General features: G+C 42.6%; 1 protein-coding gene across 1 annotated transcript in view; it reads left to right on the top strand.

Moving 5' to 3' along the window:
• The window catches only part of MAP4K4 (mitogen-activated protein kinase kinase kinase kinase 4), a 171,824-nt gene that overhangs the window by 61,583 nt on the left and 88,389 nt on the right, over positions 1-21,852 (top strand). The window contains exon 2 of the mRNA XM_029964800.1: positions 16,846-16,902. Coding sequence (XP_029820660.1) covers positions 16,888-16,902 — 15 coding nt within the window. The 5' untranslated portion in view covers positions 16,846-16,887. The remainder of the gene's footprint in view (positions 1-16,845; positions 16,903-21,852) is intronic.

The raw sequence follows: 21,852 nt of genomic DNA, 5'->3' as shown, positions 1-21,852 counted from the left end.
GATTTGTCCTTCCTAGTAGTGGCTAGGCAGGGATCCTTTGTGAGGACTAATGGTCCTGGAAGCAACTCCCTTTTTCTTCCTCCCCCCGTCTCCCCCTGCTTTTTCTTTGACTGTTCCTTCCAGCTTTATGGAGTGGTTGCCACCTCTTTTTGTTATGGTACATCCATAAAACAGATTTCTTTGTCTGAGATTGGATGTTTAAAGTTAGAAAAGAAGCTCCGTTGGGTGTTGCCACCCTTCCCTCCCCTAGTTGATTTTTGATTGCTCGGCACTCTTGCCTGGGCCTACCTGTGAGTGTCACATGCCATCCAGTATCAGGTAATCTTGATTGAAGAAAGAAAGGCTTTGCTAATCATTCACAAGCTGGGGGAAATTAAATCCTAGCAATACTTGAATTTATTAGGTATTCTCTTTTGAGATCCTATTTACTGAGATAAATGGAGTCGTCATGGCTGGGAGTGCTGAAGATCTGATGTGGAGGAAGAGATGAAAGATAAAGCTGTACTTGCACCTACATGCTATAGTCTTCAACTCTCTTGCCATTGACCCATCCACCAAACTAACAAGCTTTTGTTTGTTTGCAGTTGTTACCTTCTATTTCCCAGGGCTCTCCCAAAGCAGTAGAGTGGTGTGGTTCCCCAGCGTGGCTGCGCCAAGCTGGACATGCAGACCTCTGCCCTGCTTCCTCCCTGGGGCTCATCTGTCCTCTCTGCTTTCTCTCAGGTCTCTTCCATAGGGCAGCCTAGAGAAACGTAGCCTGAAGATCTCCTTTCTAAGTGGATTTCCTTAAAAGAATCAGTCTTGATTTAAGTATATAATGTATCTTCTAGTTTGTTTGCTTGGAATATATTGGCACAGGCTTGCCTGTGCTTTGAATGATTTCTATCTCGAGACAGAGTTAAAACTTGTCATCAGTAAGTGTGTACTTATCACTGAGTGTGCAACACATTCACAGGAGTCTTAAAAGTAAACCAAATGAATTTCTGCCTGAAATGAAGACTGGAAAGCTGGAGTGATCTAGTTCAAATTCACAGTAGTATGTTTTTCTATTAATTTTCAATTACTTGTACTGAAGCCAAGGATGGTTCTTGAAGACTTTCATGCAGCAGTAAACTAGATGTTTGCTTTTTCTTGCTTGCAACTTCTTGTTGAATTTCACTCACTGATTTCAATACTAACTATAAATGCGAATGGCAAACATTATAATTAGGTAGATCTCTTTTAGCTACAGACTTATTCACATAGTGGAGAAATGTTGGTTTTCTTCTGTTTTTTTCCTTTTTCTCTGGAATACTGTCTCCTGAAATTCCTAAACTAATGAGCAGACTAAATGGAAGCTGTGAGTTATCAGTTTTTAAATGTGTATAGAAGATGGTTTTTAAGCTACTGAAGTGATAGTAAAAGTGAAAATAAAAAGCAGAGTCATCAAAATGCATTAAAGTAAAATCAAGCACTTGCTAGTTTTTTTGAAATGGAGTGCTGACATTTGCCAGTAACTTGCATCTGCTTATTTTCTCTGCCCCAGCCATTTGGCTGCATACTGAGGAACCCGTGCTCTGTGCTCCCTGGAGAAACTTGGATGTTACATTCCTTAATTTTAATTTTTTTTTGGATCTCGGATGATTCTACCTCTGGTCCTCTTAGCTTTGCCTCTTTCTTGGTTGCACTTAGAGTTTGTGGAAAAATCAGAAAAGGAAGCCCCTGTAGCTTTCTGCTGGTGGAAGGTACAAGCTCCTTCCATTCCTTCTGCTATATGGGCATCTTACATGCTTCCAGCATTGAATTCTTGTGTTTATTTGAACTCAAGCCCAGCATAATATCAAATTAAGCTTTGGGGGTTTTCTTGATGTTTCAGATGGAAATTAATTGGTGGCTTTGAGCTTTGTTTTGTGTATTTCCTTTCCAGGCATCTCAGTCTGAGGTGTACTGTAGCTAGACAAGGGGAGAGCACAAGAACTCTGTTTGTTTTACTTGTTTTTGACTGAAGTAGCCTTTCAGGCCCTGATCTAGGTAGAATAAGACCTTTGGGACACACCTGTGTATCTGTGAGGACCTGATTGCCCTCCATCAGGCTGTGTGTAGCTGCAGCGGGTGCCCCCGTGGTGCCTTTGGGAGGGTCAGAGAGCCACCAGTTTCCCTTGGAAAGAGCTGGTTGTAGGAGCCTGCCTCCCTGTCATAGACGGTCAGGCAAAGGTGAGTGCTGATGAAAAATGTGTTTTGGAGTGTATGTGTGTCACTTTGTCTGTGTTTTTCACCTGCAGTGATAGGTCAGCAGCATTTCAGCCAGAATTTAACAGCTTTGCTAGAGATGGGGCTGCCAGAGCTGTGCTTTGGTGGCTGCCTCCAACCTTCCTTCCCTTTGTGCCCTGTAGTTTCTGAATGTGGGTAGTTTCCCTGGGTGGTGAAGCACCCTCATCTACTGGGCTGGTGGGTGGGATGGGATTCTGACTTTGATCAGTCTTCTCACTCAGAATTGGTGATGCGGGTGGTGAATCAGTCATTGAAGCTCAGGTTTAGAGCATCGTGCCATAGTCAGCCCTTAGTTCAGCTGTGTGTTTGGTGGGGCTGCCCCACACTTGGCATAAATACGCATCTGTGCATGTGTGTGTCTTCAGTCATGGTCCATATCTGACAACACTTCAGTTAAATTTTGTCTTGCATATGCTTCTGGTGATCCATTGGTTCGGTGAAATGCTTTAAGTGTTAAATATTGCTTGTGCTTGTGTTTTGAAAGACAAGCCCTTGGACTTGTTATGAATGCTACTTTGACAGCAGTTGCAATAGCTATGCACTATATAATTGAGCAATCTATTCCAGCTTTCTATCTTCATGTTTTCAATGCAGACACATGATTATAATAAACTGTAATGCTCTTTCCATAATTAGACAAGTGGCTGTAAATTTATAAGGCAAACTTTAAAAGCATTGGAACTTTTGGAAATCCAGTTTTAGTACAATTTTAAAAAATAGTTACTTTGTTTTAACTGTTCTCAGAGGGCCCTAATTTGGGACAGGCACATCTGGGGTGTGTAGACCCCTCCCCCTCATCTTGGAAATCCAGTCCTGCTGGTGATACAACATTCAGACTGGTGGAAAGGACCTTGTTGTCTTTCCCTGATGGGAGAAGGGAGTAGAAGTAGTAGGGCAGCATCGCAGATAATTTAATTTCGTTTTCAGTGCATGACACTTAATTGGAAGATTGCTTAATTCTAGGAACTGCTGTTCTGCACCACCATACCACATAATGTATTTAGGTCATGGCTTTAGTGTTTGGTCAGAGTACCTGATTGTGATTAACGTGACTATTTTCCAGATTCAGGTGGTGATTTATGTAAATGGTGGGTAGCTTTTGAGGCAGTGTTGCTCAGACTTTCCTCTGTAGGTAGCTTTCTGTACATCCTAGGAAAGTGTGACCGAGCAAATACCTTAAAGCAAGTGGAAGGCTTCTACTTTAAAAAAAATAAATTATTTCCAGTCCCTCTCTCTATTTCTTTTAGTAAGATTGGAAGTGGTGGAAAGTAACAGTTAGAGATTAAATTTGGCTACAGCACTATGTATATATATCTGTGTTTGTAGGATTAAAAATTTTTAAGTTTAAATCCTCAGTGTGATTAAGCAGTGTTTTCACTTGTGAATCCCTAACCAAAAACTTACTGGAGGATTTTGGGCTGTTCCCCGTCTGGTCAGCCTCTGAGCTGCAGTAGCTGAGGTGACCGGTTATTTTGCAAAGCCCCACGCTGTGGGAGGCCGTGTGCTGGCTCCACTTGGGCTGTGATCCAGATGTGTCTGGGGTGCATCCCTGACAGTCAAGCTGCCTCTGCTCTTGGAGACGCCAGAGTATCGGCAGTATCGGGATCTTTCATGACTGTCTCTTTGGAAAACAGCCAGCTGAGGATGGAAACTTTGGGTGTGTGTAGGGCGCTCCTGAGTCAGGGCTGGATGATTGCTGGAGAAGTATTTTTTTTGTTTGCCAGGGGCTGGTACATCAGTCCAAACTGTTTACAGGCTCTCATCTCCATATCTGTATTTAGGGGAGATGAGCTGGTGGGCCAGGATGTGGTCAACCTGCTGTAGTCATCAGCAGGGCTGGCCCATTTTCTGCTTTCTTTATGTTGTACATCTGCCCTCAGTGAGATGGAACCCTCTCAAGACACTTGTGTCCCCACTGCCTCTCCCCTTTATGTGAGTGTGGCTGCCAGGATGCTTGCAGCACCAGAGGGACAACCTTGTTGCCCATATGGGGTAATGTTTAGGGTTGAGATACCCACCACCCCCTTCTTCCTTTCCCTTTGCCACCTGGGAAGTGGTGCAGCATTACAGAGGTTTCATGGTTAAAGTGATGCTGGAATAAGCTCCCCAGCTGTGATCAGCTACGAAATGTATGAGTCATCCTCCTTAGCTGAATTTTGATTCTCACTCCTCTTTTGCAGTCTGGGGCAACAATAAGTTGTCCTATTTGTTCCAGTTTGCCGAATGATTTACAACCAAAAGCTTGGCCTTTCTGACTAGTAGTTTTTATATTACATCTAGTGGCAACTGTGGTCCAGAGTAGTGACTTGTGGTCTACAGGAATGGCTGATGTTGGATCACGAGCTACATAATACTTTCGTGTAGTGTCAAAAAGTTCTGCAGTGTATATCCTATCTACAGCTACAGAAGGGGTGTGTGCTGGGGACTAAAATCATAGAATCACAGAATTGTTTAGGTTGAAAAAGACCTTTAAGATCAAGTCCAACTATTGACCCAGCACTGTCAAGTCCACCACTAAAGCAAGTCCCCAAGTGCCACATCTACATACATGTCTTTTGAGTACCTCCACAGACAGTAATTCCACCACTTCCTTGGGCTGCCTGTTCCAATGCCTGACCACCCTTTTTGTAAAGAAAGTTTCTTAATACCTGGTTTAAACCTCTCTTGGCACAACTTGAGTCTATTTACTCTAGTCCTGTCACTTGTTTATTTGGGAGAGGGGACTTACCACCACCTTGTGACAGCCTCCTTTCAGGTGTTTGTAGAGAACACTAAGATCTCCCCTGAACCTTTTTCCCCAGGCTAAACAACCCCAGCTCCCTCAGCTGTTCCTCATAAGATTTGTGCTCCAGATCTTTAACCAGCTCCATTGCCCTTCTCTGGACGTGTTCCAGCACCTCAATGTCTGTTTTGTTGTGAGGGTCTCAAAACTGAACACAGGATTCAACGTGTGTCCTCACCAGTGCTGAGTACAGGAGAATGATCACTGCCCTGGTCCTGCTGGCTACACTATTTCTGATACAAGCTAGGATGCCATTGGCCTTCTTGGCCACCTGGGCACATTCCTGTGTTGCCTGCCCCTTCTTCCAAAGGTCAAAACCTCTGCTTTTTTTCCTGAGTTCCAGCCAAAGCTTTCTGTTCAGCCAGGCTGGTCTTCTTCCCTGCCACTTTGTCTTTCAGCATACAGGTGCAGACTGCTCCCGTGCCTTTAAGATTTCCTTCTTGTAGAATGTTCAGGCTTCCTGGAAGCCTCTGCCCCTCTGGACTACCTTCCAATGGTCTTAGTCAACCAGGCTCCTAAAAAGACCAAGGTGGTAGTTCTGCTTTCCTCTCCCTTTTCCAAGAATTGAAAACTCTTATCATTTTGTGATTGTTTGGCTCAAGAGACCTCCAACCATCACATCACCCAGCAGTCCTTCTCTGTTCACAGTCTGCAGTTCTAGCGGGGCACCTTCTCTAGTTGTCCCCAGTTGACCATCTGTGTCAGGAAGTTATAATATTCCACACACTCCAAGACCCACCTGGACTGTTTCCTCTCTGCTATGTTTTATTTCTAGCAGGTGTCTGGTAAGTTTAAGTCCCTTGTGAGAACAAGGGCCAGTGATCATGAAACTCCTACCAGCTGCTTATAGAATATTTCATCTGCCTCTCCATCCTGGTTGGGTGGTCTATAACAGATTTCCACCAGGATATCTGCCTTGGCCTTCCCTCTGATTCTTACCCATAAACACTCTACGCTGTCATCACCCTGTCATTAAGCTCTAGACACTCAAAACACTCCCTAACATACAGTGTTATCCCACCATGTTTCTGTGATGGCAATTATATAATAGTTTTCCTGCTGCACGATGACTTCTGTTTGTTGCCCATGCTTTGTGCATCGGGGTAAATTAACTTCAGGTGGTTTATTGATTCTGTCACCTTTTTTGGGGAAGAAGCTCAAATTCCTGTGCAGCCATTCTCGGATGCTTTTGTTGTTTCTAACACACCAATAACCCACTGTGTCTTTGCTGCTACATGAATCTCCATCCCCAAACTCTACAGCAAACTGAAGGACCTTGGTAGCACACTGTCCCTCAAACACTGGCATGCTTCTCCTAGGGTTATCTCTAGCAATCCTGGTTTATTCCTTTCCCCCTTCAAAATTAGTTCAAAGTACTTTCAGTGAGCCCTGTTAACTGCTGTGCAAAGATCCTTTTGCTGCTTTGAGACAGGTATACCTGTCTGTTGCCAGCAGGACTGCTGGCATGTAGGCTGACTGATCAAAAGCCCTAAAATTCTACTGGGGGGGACACCAGGCTCACAGCCAGGAATTGATCTGCTGACTCTTCCTATGGAAAGAAATCTCACAAACCCTTTTGCACCAAAATAACTTTTGTTTAATCTGCATTTTATTTGTACCCTGAGTGCACAGCAGGGCAGGAGAAGACTGGCTGCAATGGGAGCAGCACTGTGGCCTTGCTTTCAAAGTTCTCCCAAGGAATTTCTTCCATTTTTGTTTGCCACAACTTGATCTGTGAAAGCCTGTAGTATGTTATTCAAGAGTGGTGAACATGTTTTGACTAGTTTTTGTGAGGCACTTGGTGTGTTCTTGTGTACTCGATAAAAAGTCATTACTGGAGAACGTGCAGGCTCCATTTCCTTAATGCTGTTCTTTTCCGTGGATTAACCTGTGAGCGGAATGTGTTGCATAATGGCTTTTCTGTCATGTGGCTCTTTCACATAATAAACATATTTGCCACATGCTTTGGGAATGCATATTAAATACTATCCAGGTAACAACTGACAGGAATTTGCGTTCATTTTGGTCTTTCTTTTGATAAATAAAGAAAGAAATAAATGGCTCTGCAACCTCTGAGATTGGGGTTTTGTTGTTACTGAGTCTGGTACAGAAAGGGTTGTTAGTACAGGCTTGATTTTTTGAGTCAAACTCCCATGCTGATAACGCAGAAATAGTTTGAGGTCTGAAAATACTGCCTGAGTATTTGAAAATAGTTTGTGTGGACACAAAGCTGTTTACAGATCACTCGCTGGCCACCAGCCAGTTTCTCAAGGACAAGGTGGTTTGGATTTTTTTTCCCCCTTTAGAATCACAAATGTACTTGGCAGGTTATCAGAAGATAAAAATGCTGGAAATAGTCTCCTGGTACAAGTCCTCATTTAATTATAATACATACAACTTTAGGCTAAATGTGTGTTTTGCATCTTGCAAGCAACTTGGTAAAATATTTCTGAATTCGTTCTTATATATGGAGTTACAATATAAAACATAGTCCCCATTCTTTTTAAGAATGCTTCCTCTTGTAGTACTCCTGCAGCATACCTGGTGCTCTAGAAAATGTATTTTAACTTCAGCAGTTCCTGCCAGGTAAATTATGACTTCTTAGTCTGTAGTAGTGAGAAGATGTGACTAACTGGAAGTCGCATTGATGATGTTTGTAATAGCTAAAGGAAAGATAATAGAATAGAAGAACAGAATATTCTGAGTTGCAAGAGACCCACAAGGATCATTCAAGTGCAACTCCTGATGGCAGTCAGTGTCTCCCCTGAGTAGGAAGAGCAAAAAGCTCAAAACCACACAGTTCCAGCCCATCTCTGTTGTGTGGTTTAGCACTGGAGGAGTATTGACAGTTGGACTGGAACCTATTTTTTTAATATAAATAAATAATTAAATGTATATTTAGGAGTTCACTAACTTTTCTTCTTTAATGCTAATGTTCTGAAATTTTTTAAAGGCTGTCAATATGAAATCTTTAATTTTAACCACGTTGAAATAAAACTTGTTACACAGCCTGACTTCCCTGCTCTGCTCAGCTGTGTTGTTCTACTGGGATGGTATTCATGGAAAAGGTTCTCCTTCCTCTTGCCCCTCATTAATATTAATCTGTCCAGTACTAGCAGATCTTCCCCCATGGAGTGTGTTAGCATCTTCTGGTGCACCTAGACAAAAGGTAGGACTTTCCTGATGGGGACAGCTGAGCATGACGTTGTGTGTGTTGGGCTCCTCTGTGTCCAGTGGGCTGTATCAACAGCAGCAATTCTAAAAACATACTAAAAAGGGAAATAAAAGCAGCAAAGCCAATTGTTCCTCCTTTTCCCTTCCCCTCCTGCTATGTCTTTTGCATTTACAGTGAGGTTTTATGCCTTCCATTTAGCTAACTTTAAATTCAAGAAAAAGTTGATTTCTAGTTATTACCCTGCTTGCTGCTCTCCAGGAGAATGGTGGGAGGTTCAGGATGGTGCCTCAGGCAACCAGGCCCTGAAGCAGCATAGCTGGACACATGCTATCTGTGACTGCTGGATGCTGCCCAGTGAGGGACACTGACCTCTCGCTGCTGCTCTTTTTTGTCAGTAGACCGAATTTCGCAGAGCTACTCTTTTTTGTCAGTAGACCGAATGCAACAAGGCTGGTAGGGTGTGTGTGAACTTGGTTTTCCTTCTGTACAGCTTCTGACAATGCCCCCAGGAGAGTGCAGGCTGCTTATAACAGTGGTGGTGCATGGAGAGGCAAGGACTAACTAGGTTTTGATTATTTTTTTTCCCCCACAAAGAAAAGTATGACTCTGTGGCACTTCTGTGTGCTCTATGCCTAAATACATAAATTTGTTGGGGGCATCTTGCCTCCTCTTTCAGAAGGGGTGCGCCCAGCACTGAGGTGGTTTCTCAGCAGCTTCTTGGTGGTGAGTGGAGTGCAACAGGTGCAGTTGCCTGGGTATGCGGATGGCCTTGGTCACAGGATGTCAACTGCTCCTTTCAGTCAGAAAGCTCAGCTCTGCATGTCCAGGGTGATGAGTTAAATGTCGATATGAATCCATTTAAAAACCAGTCAAACAAAAGAGGAGCAGCCCGAGGCTTTTTTTTGTACAGGCTTATTTTGATGTCACTCTGGAGAAGCGATGGTGAGACTCTGCCCTTTATCTGCTGTCTCTCTCAGCTGCAGAGGCACCTGCATTGTTTCAAAGCCCCCTTCCACCCATGTGGGGAGCCGTGGTTGTGATGGCATGTGGCAAGTACAGGGCTTACTCTGGTGAACTGTGGTGGTCCCCTTCAACCTGATTACATTGCCCCTGTGACAGGCTGTGTTATTGGCCATGCCACCAAACCGTGCCTGCTGCTCCTTCAGGCAGTGACCAATATACAACAGAAAGTGTTTGGTGATGGAAGTGCCTCTGTATCTGTAGAACATGTAATTTTGTATCTAGAAGTAGATGATTTATCATTTTGGTCTAAATTCTTCTCTTAGTGTTCTCCATCTGGCTTATTTTTAATTATAGTTGCTAGAAAGAAATTGTTCTGTATGAAAGATATCATTGCAGGCGTCCGAGGAGACAAATTGGTGTTAGAAGGGGTGGATTTAGTGACTGGTAAAGCCATTAAGGTAGGGTGAAGAAGTGGTTTGAATGAGAGCCAGACACAGCCGATTTTAGTTGATGTTTCCTAAAGGAAGCCAAATGTTCTCTGAGCCAACCGTGTCCATGTGGGAGGTATGCCTCTACTCTGGTTTAATTATTTTCTTTTGTTTTAATTTGGAAGGTTTTTGAGTGTCTTTTAGTACTGTGCCAACTAAATTACCTAGGCAGGTTTAAAAACAGAAAAAAAATGCCAAGATTAGTAAGGTCTTTCTCTTTTTGAAGAGGGCTGAGGGTGCGGACTGTATTATAAGAGAAAACAAGTGATGGTGCTTTTAGTAAAGGTCCCTAAATCTGGGCATACCATGGTGGTGATTGGAAGAATGGGATGGTGACTTCACAGATGGCTCTTGAAGATAGTATTTTCCAGGCTGGGGTCTCAAGCCAGTTAGCTCAAGTGTCCCTTTAGAAGAAGAAGCATCTAATCTGGGGCAGGAAGCTCTGGGTGGCCAACTACAGAGCAGCAAAGCTTGATCCAGCACACGGCTGATGACTGGGGTGTCTGACAGAGGGGCAGCACTCAGCACAACATATCTTTCAGAAAGGCCTGAAGTTGAGGCCTTGTGGAAAAACACATTGCAGCCTCGTTGCCTGTGTTGCTAGCAGGCCCTAGTTTGTCAACCTTTCCTGCTCAGTATTTGCGAAGAATAAAAAGGAGGGAAATCTGTAGGCTCCACTTGATAAGGGAGTGTTTGGTGCCATTTGAGCCAGGAAATGTGTAGTCCTGAGGAATCCCAGTTGGCTGAATGGACTGAGATTGGTATGACTGGGTGACGAAGGGCCAGCCATAGTCTTAAACTGAACAGCTGCTGGACCTATTACCCTCCCTTTCCCCTGCAACATCCCCTTCTTTTGCTATCTTTTAAAATCTGTTTCCCAGTCAGATGTCTCAGCAGCTGTGAACTGTAATAGGCATAATCGTCAGGCCTCACTTAGGCAAATCTTTCTAAGGTCTTGTGGGAAATTGGTGTTGTTTTCCAGGTGAATGTGAAGAGAACTGTCTGCCGTTGCAATTCTCTTTCTGTCCTCTCCCATCAGACAAAACAATCTCCTGCTGATCAGTGGGGCAAGGTGGACTGCTGGGTAGGGTGCTGGGAGTCAGCAGAGATGCCTTCTAGCTGAACTCTGCCGTTGACCTGTTGTGATCCTGGGAAAGTTAGATTGTGGCTTGCTGCCACAGTTTTCCCACCATCTTTTTCTTTTTGCCTTTCCCTTCTTCTGTTTGGGCAATGAGCTGTTTGGGAGAAGGAAATGCCTCTGATAATGTATATACAGCATCTTTCAGAGTGGGAAAGCTACCATAAAACTAGCAATCAAAATGAAAAATCAGTGCATAGAACTATCTTTTTTCTTCCTAGCAAGTGTAACATCTTTTCACTCTGTCCCTGGAAGAACAAGACTGGTAATAACTGTGCATTATTTCACAGAATGCAGTACTATGCATGAGTAAATTGCCATTATTATGTCTTCACAGACAGCAAGTGAGCCTATGGATAGCTAAAGCAGGATAGAGAGTATGTTGTTTTCTGTTTTGCTTTCCAGGCATTTGATGTCAAGAGTTAGACAGGGGGAAAACTCAGAGCCCTGTCCTGTCTTTGACTTAAAACAGTGCAAGTCTTTAATAGCTCTGGTTGGTTTGGATTTAGAAATCATCTAACAGGATGATTATTTGTCATGTGTTTCTGCAGTGATTTCCTAGGCTTTCGTTACTGGGGTTGTTTGCTCATTTTTGTTCTAGAAGTAGTCTTCATGCCATGTAAACATTATATCTTTTTTACGAATTTATCTCCATCGCTGGAGCCTACAGAATGCTGTATCAGCAGGAGCAGCATTATTTTGGTAGACTTTTTGCTTAAGAAGCAGGAGCAGCATTATTTTGGTAGACTTTTTGCTTAAGAATACTTTATTCTTAATTATTTGGTTTTGACTGGGGAGGTTGCTTTCACTTTGTGCCATTGTGTCTTTTTGCCTGTCGGAATGTGTTCTGTTTCCTCTGCAAGCACTACTTCCATTGCTTTTCACAGGGTAGACCTAATCTTTTTGGGGACTGGAAAGAAGCGTTGTGTAGAGTCCAAGTTTTTACAGTGCAAAGTTGGTTGGTCTGCAACTTTCTGTGTTGGCGAGCGACAAAAAGAACTCATGGTAAACATGACTTGGAATAATAAGTTATCGTTTATTGCACTGCTGTGTGCAACCTAATAGCAGAACATTGCTTCATGGCCTGTTGCCTCAGGCTGGTAGGAGTTGAGAGTCAACTGAATGAGAAGCAAATTGGAAAGCTGTTTAGCATGGGGGCATTGAACAGCACTACTAAGTGGTGGTACTGTGGTGAGTTTTCACTCGATAGCATGTCTAAATCTGGTCTGCTGCTTCTCTGTGCATTGTGGCAATTGAAACTGAATTAGTAGATTTTTTTTTTTTCAAATCAGTTGCTCTTCTTTCTACAACTGTCATAATAGAATACTGGGAGCTTAGAGAAGTTTTCCAAAAGACTTAATGGTGTACAGTCTACAGGATAATCCAAACTTCCAAGTCATAGTCACATATGCTGCTTTCCTTCCTTAATGTGGAATGTTGCCCCATATTCTGCTTCTGTGCCATTTAGCTGGGGACCAAGCTTACAGGAACAGTCTCCCACAGGCACGTTATTACACAGGCCTGAAACTATGTTAGTAGGAGAATTGGATTACTGTGAAATACACATCTTGGATAATTAAGAGGGGTTGGAAGTAAATGAGCTGATAGGATTCCTTTTGCATTTCATTTGCATAGTTCTTTGATAACATTAAGGCACAAGAAAAAAAAAAGGCACCATGAAAAACAGCACATAACAGCACTTGCCTTTGAACCTTTCCAGAACAAAAATTTTACAGTAATAATGTGTGCCAAGGAAGAAAGAGGCAAGAAGTAGGTGTATTAACTGACTTGGAGAGTGTGGGTAGGCTTGAAATTTATAATGTTCTACAGATCTTGGCAGTTTACCAAGGATTCCCCTTGTCCCCTTTGCCTTTCAACATGCATAAAGCCCGCTGAGATGAGAAATAAACAGCATATTGCTATCAGACATATGGGATATGCTTAAGTAGTGGATTCAGTTGAAGATCCAGTTAAATGCTGCAGTGTTGCTGTGTTCATGAGAAAAGCTGTAACCTTATGTAAATGAACTTTCTGTCATCTGCACAAGAAGAAACAGGACAAAATTTGGGGCTGATGGTCTCAACTCTATTGACTCCATTTAAAAATGCAATGGTGCAAGTAGCAGTCTTAGAAATATGCTTCTTCCTTGGGAGGATAAGCAAGTTCTTTAATATGAACCATGAAATGAGGGAAAGAAAGGTGGGAAGAATGCATAAGAAATGACAAGTAGTTTGGAAATTTTGATCAATAAAATCTTAACGTGGTCCAAATGAAGGGAATGTATTGGTGAACTCATTTCTCTGGGGATGAGCTTACAGTGCTGATGTTTTCTTGTGGCCCCCATACTGAAACCTGGTAAGAGGCAAGCTCACTCCCAGCATGATGTAGCCTTTTCTATCTGTTGCTACTACTATGCAGTGAAACCTCTGCAGCTTCCTCAGTCCTTTGGCTCTGGAGACAGTCATCTTATGCTTAGCAAGATGCGTCTTGGTTGCTGCTGTCTCCATTGCATGTTTCATATCCATACTTAACATCTTGTGATCCCCAGCCTCTGATATTTGGCATCTAGCAGTATTTTAAGAAACTGCTGTTTTCACTTAGCATGGGTTGCATTTTGCAGTCTTGCAGAGCTTTTTAGATATCCAGATGGTAATTGACAACAATATGCCTGGGGAAACAAAGCTGCAAGAACCTCTGCCGTGCCATGGGGATGGGAGATCCCATGATGCCACGAGTCCACACTGCACTAAAGCAGGGGCCTCATTCTGCATGATGAAAAGTGTTTTCTCAATGGAGTGGTGTTGCTGAGATATGGTGTCTGTATGGAGCCTTAATGTTTACAGCATTTATGAAGTGTCCTGTGAGTTGGATTTGAATAAATTTTAGTCCCAGGAGATTGAGTTCAGAGGGTTTCTCCCATCTATGATTTCTGCAGTTCTTTCTTCATGTTCAATCACTTTGCAATTTAATTATTACTCTTTTTAATGCAGAAAATTTTTTCCAAAGCAAAAGCTGGCTATGAAAATCTGAATATTGGTTTCCAAAATGGGAATGCTTAGCCATTTCATATTATGAGCAAAATTATACAAGCATGCTAATAGTTTGACAAGTCTGTTCTTGAACAGAACTGTTAAGCAGATAAACAAAAAACCAAAAACCCAGCTCATGCTTATATGCTGTGCTTGTGGTGTTTGCTTTCTCCTTTCCTCTGAAAATATTTTTAATGAAAAGAATGTGTCTTCAAAATATCCTTTTACTTCTCTCATATAAATTAATGTCATGCAGGCCTGTCCCCCCATGTTGTAGATGCTTAGAATATAGAGTGCTCCATACATTATGAAAAGGGTATTTAGAGTAATTTTAAACAATATTTAGAAGTGACCATGGTTTAAATTTGGCCTGGGATACTGAGCAGCCCACACTTCCCACACTGCAGTTCACTTGCTTTCAGTCCCTTAGGAGCGTTATGTAGAAGCTTTTCCCATCCCAGAAGAAGCGAAGCGAAACATGAGCAGTTGCTGTGCTCTGCTGTAGCTGGCCCAGGTTTTTGTAGGGACATTTGTGGAAGCACCATCAGGATCCTGTGAAGCTGCTGGGGAAGGATGGTTGGGCTGATGCACATTAGTCATCCTGAGTGGGCCAGTCTCACAGGGAGGAACACTGACTTGAGAAAAGCTGTGAAGCTAAGCCCTGGGAAATTTCAGGTGTCTCTCTGGAAATAGCAAGCCCACCAGTAGTTTGTAGATTTGAGAAGACAAATAGAGCAAAAATTCCATAGAATATGTGGCATCTTATGGATGTCTTGCTACTTCGCTCTTCTGTGTGCCACATTTTCTGCTTGAGTATATTCTACCACCATTTTAGCATCTCCACCTTGCTGCAGAGCGAACGGTTAACTGGTTTTTTTAAGAAGTTTCTTTCTTCAGAAGTCCTTAGTGTTGTGAGCTTTTTCTCCTCTGAGATGTCCTTGTAACTGTAATATCTTTAGTGTATTCTTTTTGTGTCTCAAACTGATCCTCCCACGTCCTTGGGCCTTCAAGTTCCTTCGACGGACCTGTGGAAAATAGGGTCAGAGCTGAGGGTAGTAATTTTTCTGCCTTGGTGTAAACCATTTCCCCCTCCTTCCTTGTGGGATGGTAAATTTTGAGGAGAAGATCACAAGCTTCTGTCATTAGGCAGAGGTCCAGGGTGGGAAATTGGAGTTGGAAATCTCCTGGGTTTGCTGAAAGGCTTTGGTTCAAGAAGTAATAAGGTCAAGGTAAGGTCAGTCTTGGCTACTGCACACGTTATGACCCTAACTTTGTTTCAAAATTGAAACCAGCTTGAGACCAAGCTGTAAAAAGAAATGCCTGCAGTAAAGAGAGTTTACAGAGCAAGCAAAAGCCTGAGAACAGTAATGTATTTATAGAAAGCATGTGGATTGGTTAGTAAGGGGAGAGCGCAGCACAAAAAGAGTTGTGAAAGAAAGCTGAGGCAGCCAATTCTGCAGCATTTCATCCTTTTGAATGCACCAGCAATGCCTGGCCATTACCTCCATGGAGGCCACCGTAAGATGTGAAGGGGTCAAGATTTCTCCGAAGAGACTAGTGGTTTGGGGTGCTTCCATTCTGGGGTATCAATCTTGAAAGAATCTGTAACAAGATTAATAAATTAGTCCAGGAAAAAAATGCACTGTTGATGTCCATCAGCTAGAGTGGATGCTACATATGAGTTTCTGCCTAGGAAACTTAGAAATAGGTGAGGAGAAGAATAAAGGCACTGTGACTTTAGTGAAATGTTTTGTTGTGTTTTTATCATTACTTGTGATAAAAGTGATAAAATATAGTGGGCATTCCTCTTGCTGGAGAGTTTGACTGATGCAGACAAGACCTTTTGGGGATGGTGCTTGGGAAAATTATTGGGAGACTGGGCTGTTTGACTAGAAGTCTCAAGGCAAACTGCTGGGTGTTAAGTGGAGAGCTGGAAAATACCAATATAGGGACCATTTCTAAATGCCTGTTTAGGAAAAAAAGTACAAACCAGCTAATTGATGTGTCCCCACTTCATGTAAACATATAGAGGAGAGAAAAAGTTTTTTGTTAGAAGTCAGCTGAGGTGAATTGCAGCCCACCTGGAGTGGGCCGTAGTGCTGGAGGGGCCTGTGGTATCTCCTGCCTCCCAGCCCTGCGATTTGCATCCTGCCAGCTGTCTCTGTTCCGACTGCAGAACAAACCAGTTTAATTTCCTGGACTGCAATCCCCTGCCCCACCCTGCAGTTTCTTAACTGTGTTAACTTTCTGCCATTTTAGTGATCTCAATCAGTTTGTCGTATGATACAATGAGTGCCAGAAGGAGCTCAGTGCTCCTGGGAGAAATATGTGACAGGAGGCAGAGGAAGGAAGGGTAGGAGCTCCCTGCTGCAGCAGCTGGGGTCTATTAACTTGGTTCCAGCTGTACTGAGAAACTATCCTTATCATGGAGTAGCTGAAGAGAGATGACATCTTGTTCTTCTCTAGCTATTGTGAGACAAATGAAGAGACCTCTTGCAGGTCTGATGCATCACTTGCAAAAACCTCACATTTTTTTACTAGTGAAGACCAAAACAAGGAGAAATGTCCTAAGCCCTAAGCATGGGCTAACCCCCTAAGCATGCTTGCATTTATCTAGTAATATGTCACCCAGGTACCAGGCACTGGTCCATAGAAATAAAATATACAACACATGGAGTTTATCTATTCTGACATGTTAATAGACTATCATTAATGACTATAAGCTTTGCTAAAGTAAACAGAAGGGAAGCCGTGAATATAATCTGTCTGTACATCATAATAATAATTTTAATGTGGAGAAAAAGAAATAGGTTCTGAAATTTGTATAAGAACATTTTAAAAAGAATTTTTTTTTTTAGCCATCTAGAGTATTTGTTGTTTTTTCCTAGGACATATAAGAAGGGTCTAGCACATCTAGGGAAAATCCAGTGACTGGAACTCTTGTCCAGATATTTTGCTCTGTGTATGCTTGATGGGATGGGTGAAATGCCAGTGTTGACAGTTCTCTCTCTCTTATTCAGGGTCGACATGTCAAAACGGGTCAGCTGGCGGCCATCAAAGTCATGGACGTTACAGAGGTGAGTAGAGGAACCTTCTGCTTTATTAGCAACATGGGTAAAATTTAATATTTGAGAGATGGTATATGGCTTACCTCACATTTCTATTGAAGGGCATGATTTTTACATGTGAATGTTTGCTCTCTGCTTGCACGACCTGACCTCTCAAACCCATCTGCCCTTTACGAGATTTCTGTGTGCTGGGGCCTCTGGCCTCCACAAATTGCTTTGGCCAGCACCAGGGCATATGAGTGCACACAGCACTCCATTTTCAGAAATTTCTTAGAAGAGGGGAAAAAAATCATATTTCTCACTTTTTGTCTCTTAAATGTATCACCTTGCTTTTACTGAAAAAGAAGGTGAGGAGGCTGCTTGACACAGAGGACAGTGTTCTCCCTGGTACATTTGCAGCCTACAAAGGGTATATGTTTATTCAAAGGAATGGGTCCAATAAAGTTCCAAGAAGCCTGAAAGCAGAAACATCTGCAGGAATGATGCAGGATTGATGAGCAGATTGCTAGCAGAATTCAGCAATGTGAAGTAGTAGTAGTAGTAACTGACCCACAGGGATTTACTTAGATGGGAAAGAAGGGAAATGAACCCAGCCAAAGAAATAAAAAATATGTGCCTATATTTGAATCCTTAGATGTCTTGCAGTTTATGCTGTTCAAAAAACAATCAGTTTAAGTCATAAAAAAGATCAAGAAAAGCATGGGTTTCTCCCTGTTGATTCCAGTTGTGTTGTATAGAGTTACATCCACTAATTAACAGAGCTTCAGATTTAAAATCGAATGAGAGCCTCCCATGTGCAATGCTTTACTGATACTGCTCTTCTGTAGAGGTGTTGTGCCTTTTCAAACTAAGTGTCTTACTCTTCTGAACTCCTCAATCTTACAGGTATTCAGGTGAAAATTTTGTTAATGCGTGTGCATTATACAGAGCAAGGGGTCTTTGGCAAGACTGGTTGTATTAAGCAAAACTCCTGGAAGCGTATTGCTGCAAAATATTTTGTAGTTTAGTGTGTATATAGGTGCAACAAGTAAAAGTGGCCTTGGACACAAGGTCCTACATGAGTGGTAGGGTGTAACAGGTAAATAGGCAGGCGAGGAAGAAAACAAGAAGGCAGGGTTAGGTCAACTGATAGGACTTCAGTCTTATCTCTGAATCTCATAGTGATCGATGGGCAGTGTGACTGCTGCTCTCTAACTTAAGCTGTTGTGTCTGCCAAGAGCTAGATATTCTTGCTTTGTAAGATGGCCTGATAAAGATCAATTTTCAGCTGAAGTTTGTCAAAGTCTGCCTTTGTGAGGAGGCAATGCTTTTTTTACTGCAGTTAACAAGCAGAGAAACCAGAGAAAAATGAAGGTGTGTTGACACACAGTGAATGTTCTTTGCACAGCAAGTGTTTCCGTTTGTGCAATGGTTTTACACAGGGCAGCTTGCTGGACTGTGCATGACAAAGGATTCTTCCATAATATTAAGATTGGCTCTAATGCACACTCTTTCTGTTTTTAATATCATGTATTAATCACAAACAGTTGTAATGGAGAGGTTGCACGGCAAAAGGAAAACACTTGAAAGATGCTGTCTAGGTATGGCTAAACTCATGTTGCAGGACACGGCTTAAGTTTTGAAACTTTCTGTAATTTTCATCTGGTTTTGAAAAGCAAGTTGTATATTGGCATGGTCTCTCAAAAACGCAATGCTTTTTGAGGGGATGAAGGGCAGTCAGAGGGAAGAGTTTGGGGATGTTAGTTCCATGCAGCTTAAAAAATCATTGTCTTTCTTACTAGTGGAGCCTCATGTGTTTTGCTTCGAAGTAATGAGCCTGCAGGGGCTAAAAATGTGTAAATTCTTCCAAGTCATGCTAAATCAGCTCCACTTTGTAACACTGGGCATGGGTGATACCGTTGCATGGATCATTTTCTCAGTGGCAGATGTGGCCATAGGATGTTCCTGTCCAGTCTTGCTTGCTGGTTCCTTGCCTGTTTCCCAACACTTGTGCCGACACGACTGCCTGGGGGCCAGATGGTGACCTGGATCAGTGAACAGGCTGCGGTTCCAGTTTAAAAATACCCTCACTCCTCTCCTTCCTCTGGTTTATTTATAAACTGGATTGGTTCATTGATCACTGATTAGCACATAATGTTACCAACTGTTGTGTGATTTCTATGAAGAAGGTGGCATGAGACCAGAAAAGAGCTACTGCTGGCCATCAGGGAGAAGGGGCAGTGGCTCAAATTGACATTTCTGCCAGATACAACCATATCCTTAAGACATGGCTTCAGTTTCTCATGGGATGGTTCATGAACACCTCCTTTTGCTGGCAAACAATGCAGCTCCATCTCCAGTGCAGCTCACCACAACATACAGGGACAATGGGAGGAGAGAACGTGGGGACAGAGAGGACAGTGACTGCCACCCTTAGCTCTGTCCCAAAAGAAACGCTGAAGAAACCACAGCCTCAAATTCACCTTCTCTGCCTGCTGTAAGAGCTACAGTAAGAGCTAATGGTAATACTAAGTGTCCATGCCCATGGAGAAAGAAGCTTCAGTGGAAACTTTCACAAAACTGAAATTGTGATTTTTCCAATGAGTGGCTGCTTGAAGCTGTAGGTGATTTGTGCCTATGTGCATATTTTATTGGCAGTGTTATGCCTTTCTGCTTAAATTCAAGCAGTACTGTGAGGGATATCTGATTATTTTGACTAACCTGAGTTGAGAACAGACACAGACTTTCTTCTGGGATACCTCTGATCCAGTGCTTGCTTTGCCAAATGCTTAACAAATTAGAAAACCTAATGTGTTCACATGCTCTGTGGGCACACCCCAAATTTTCAGACTTCAAGGCCATGATTCTGCAATTCACACATTGCTCAGGATCAGTGAAGTTACGTGAGTCCTGGGCTGTAAAGTTTTTAACACCCAAACAGGTGAGTTGTCAAACTCAGAGTAAAGGCTTTCCTTTAAAAGTTTTTGTTGGCATGAAGAAAATGAGGTAGTATATCTCTGACTAGAGATATTGGAAGAAACATTAAACCTCTGTATTGTACATGGCACTGTGGAAATGCTCTTCATCCTTCTCAGCTTTTCTTGTGGTTTTCTCTTTAGATTTTAATTTTGAAAAGGATGGTGGCAATCATGAGAAAAGAGGAGGTGGGCTGAAGCTATCAGCTTGATCTTTGAATATATTATGACTAGTTAGTACTGCTGCCTTAAATGTTGGGGGGGTGTTGATGTGCATAAAACTTTCCTGCCTCTTCTATTTTCCTCCTTTCTAAACAAATTAAGAAAAGACTTAGAAGACTGTATGAGTCTTTACAGATCTTTACTTCTACAGCACTAAAGCGAGCACTAAGGGATCTGTAAGACCTAAAGATCTCTAAGTTTTAGTACAGAATGGTGCATATGTAGGTCCTATTTTCACTTTCTGAGGGCGAAGCTACAGTGCATGTAGGCTGAAAAAATTTCACTAGAGTATAGAACAAATAAAACCAAAACCCTCACCAGTCTTCATCAATGGAAAGCTATTCTAATTCCTTGTTGGAATGAACCCAATGACCGTAAAAGGGGAACAATATGAACTATCATTGTATAGGCACTTTAAAAATTGTTTTAGAAAACGTACATACGTAGGATGACTTTCATGCTGCACATGTGTTGTGGGGAGGCATTATTTGAGAGATTCCTGTAGTCTGTCATTAATCTTTTTATTGTAGGGTCTCTGTTCCTTTTGCGACATTGTATTGGAGAAGGCAGTGATCAGTCTGTGTTGACCCCTTCCACTCACTGACTGTTAGGTTTCCATAATCGTAAGATTTCCATGACTCTTAAAATTTGGTAGTCACTATTCAGTTAAAGAATTGGTTTTCTTGTGAAGTAAATAACATTTAAAACCTTAGCAAAGCTTACTTGGCAAATCTGCCTGCACCCAAGCTGTTAACTTACATTATACCCTAAAAGCTTGACTATGCTTAACTCCTTTTGAAGCTTTCCTTGCAGCTGCATGGTTGTTTCCAGTGTCACTCCTGTGTTCCGCTTCCAGCAATGCTTTTCTCTTTGAAAGCTTTAGTAACTGATTTTTGAGGGAAAAACACAATTGCTTCTCCTCTGTTTGTTATAACCCCTGATGCTGCTGCTTCTTCCTCCTACCTCTTCCCACACACACACTTGGCATCCCTTGGGAAAGTTTTCTGCATGCCTTTTTTAATAGCAGCATTTCTCAGCTCTTGTGCCCAGTGTTTCATGACTTGTCCAGTCTAGTCTGTGTAAACTTATGCTAAGTAAACAACCGAATACTGTATCCTGCTGATTTGTGAAAGAAGCTGGATTGCTTTTAGTGCTTGCCTGTCTTGCTGTTTCTGTACGTCCTCTGCAGAAAAATTAACAACCTCAGACCAAAACCTCCAGGCCTGCAGAGAAACATGGCACATCTCCATACCTAGAACAGGAAAGGTTACCTGAATTACTCATTGCCATCTTCCTGACTCTGCTGACTGCTTATTTCTGTTGCAATAGGCAAGTCCCTTTGATTCTCATGAGTCTCTATCTTATAGCCTACATGGTGTTATAAACTGCAGTCTTGTGGATGAGCTGTCCATAGGACATCCCAAAAGTAGTCTGCAGGAGTGTCGTGGTTTGAATCTTGTTTTCCCCCAGAGGCTAAATTAAGTGGTAGACCCCAAGGGGTGAAAACCCCTGGAAGTTTTGAAGTTCTACCCAATGGGCGCTCCTGCAGAAATGTAAACATATCACAAGCTCACCGGAAGAGAAGAGTTGTAGTTTGGTTGTTGTAGGAGAGGTGGCCATGTTGTAGAGCCACGAGGAAGGGGCTCTGAGCCCTTGGGCCCTTTGGGGCCCCCCAGCCCCTGGCTGGGGGGGGCTGCAGGGACCTGGAACAGCATAAAGCTGGGCTGGGTGCCTGTAGTTATGCCGGGAGATGTTTTCTCCATGGGCACAGAGCAGCAGCCGG

This window comes from Manacus vitellinus, unplaced genomic scaffold (genome assembly GCF_001715985.3).
Source record: "Manacus vitellinus isolate BGI_N305 unplaced genomic scaffold, ASM171598v3 scaffold_7_pilon, whole genome shotgun sequence".
NCBI lineage: Eukaryota > Metazoa > Chordata > Aves > Passeriformes > Pipridae > Manacus > Manacus vitellinus.
This window is presented reverse-complemented; position numbering and strand designations above follow the sequence as displayed.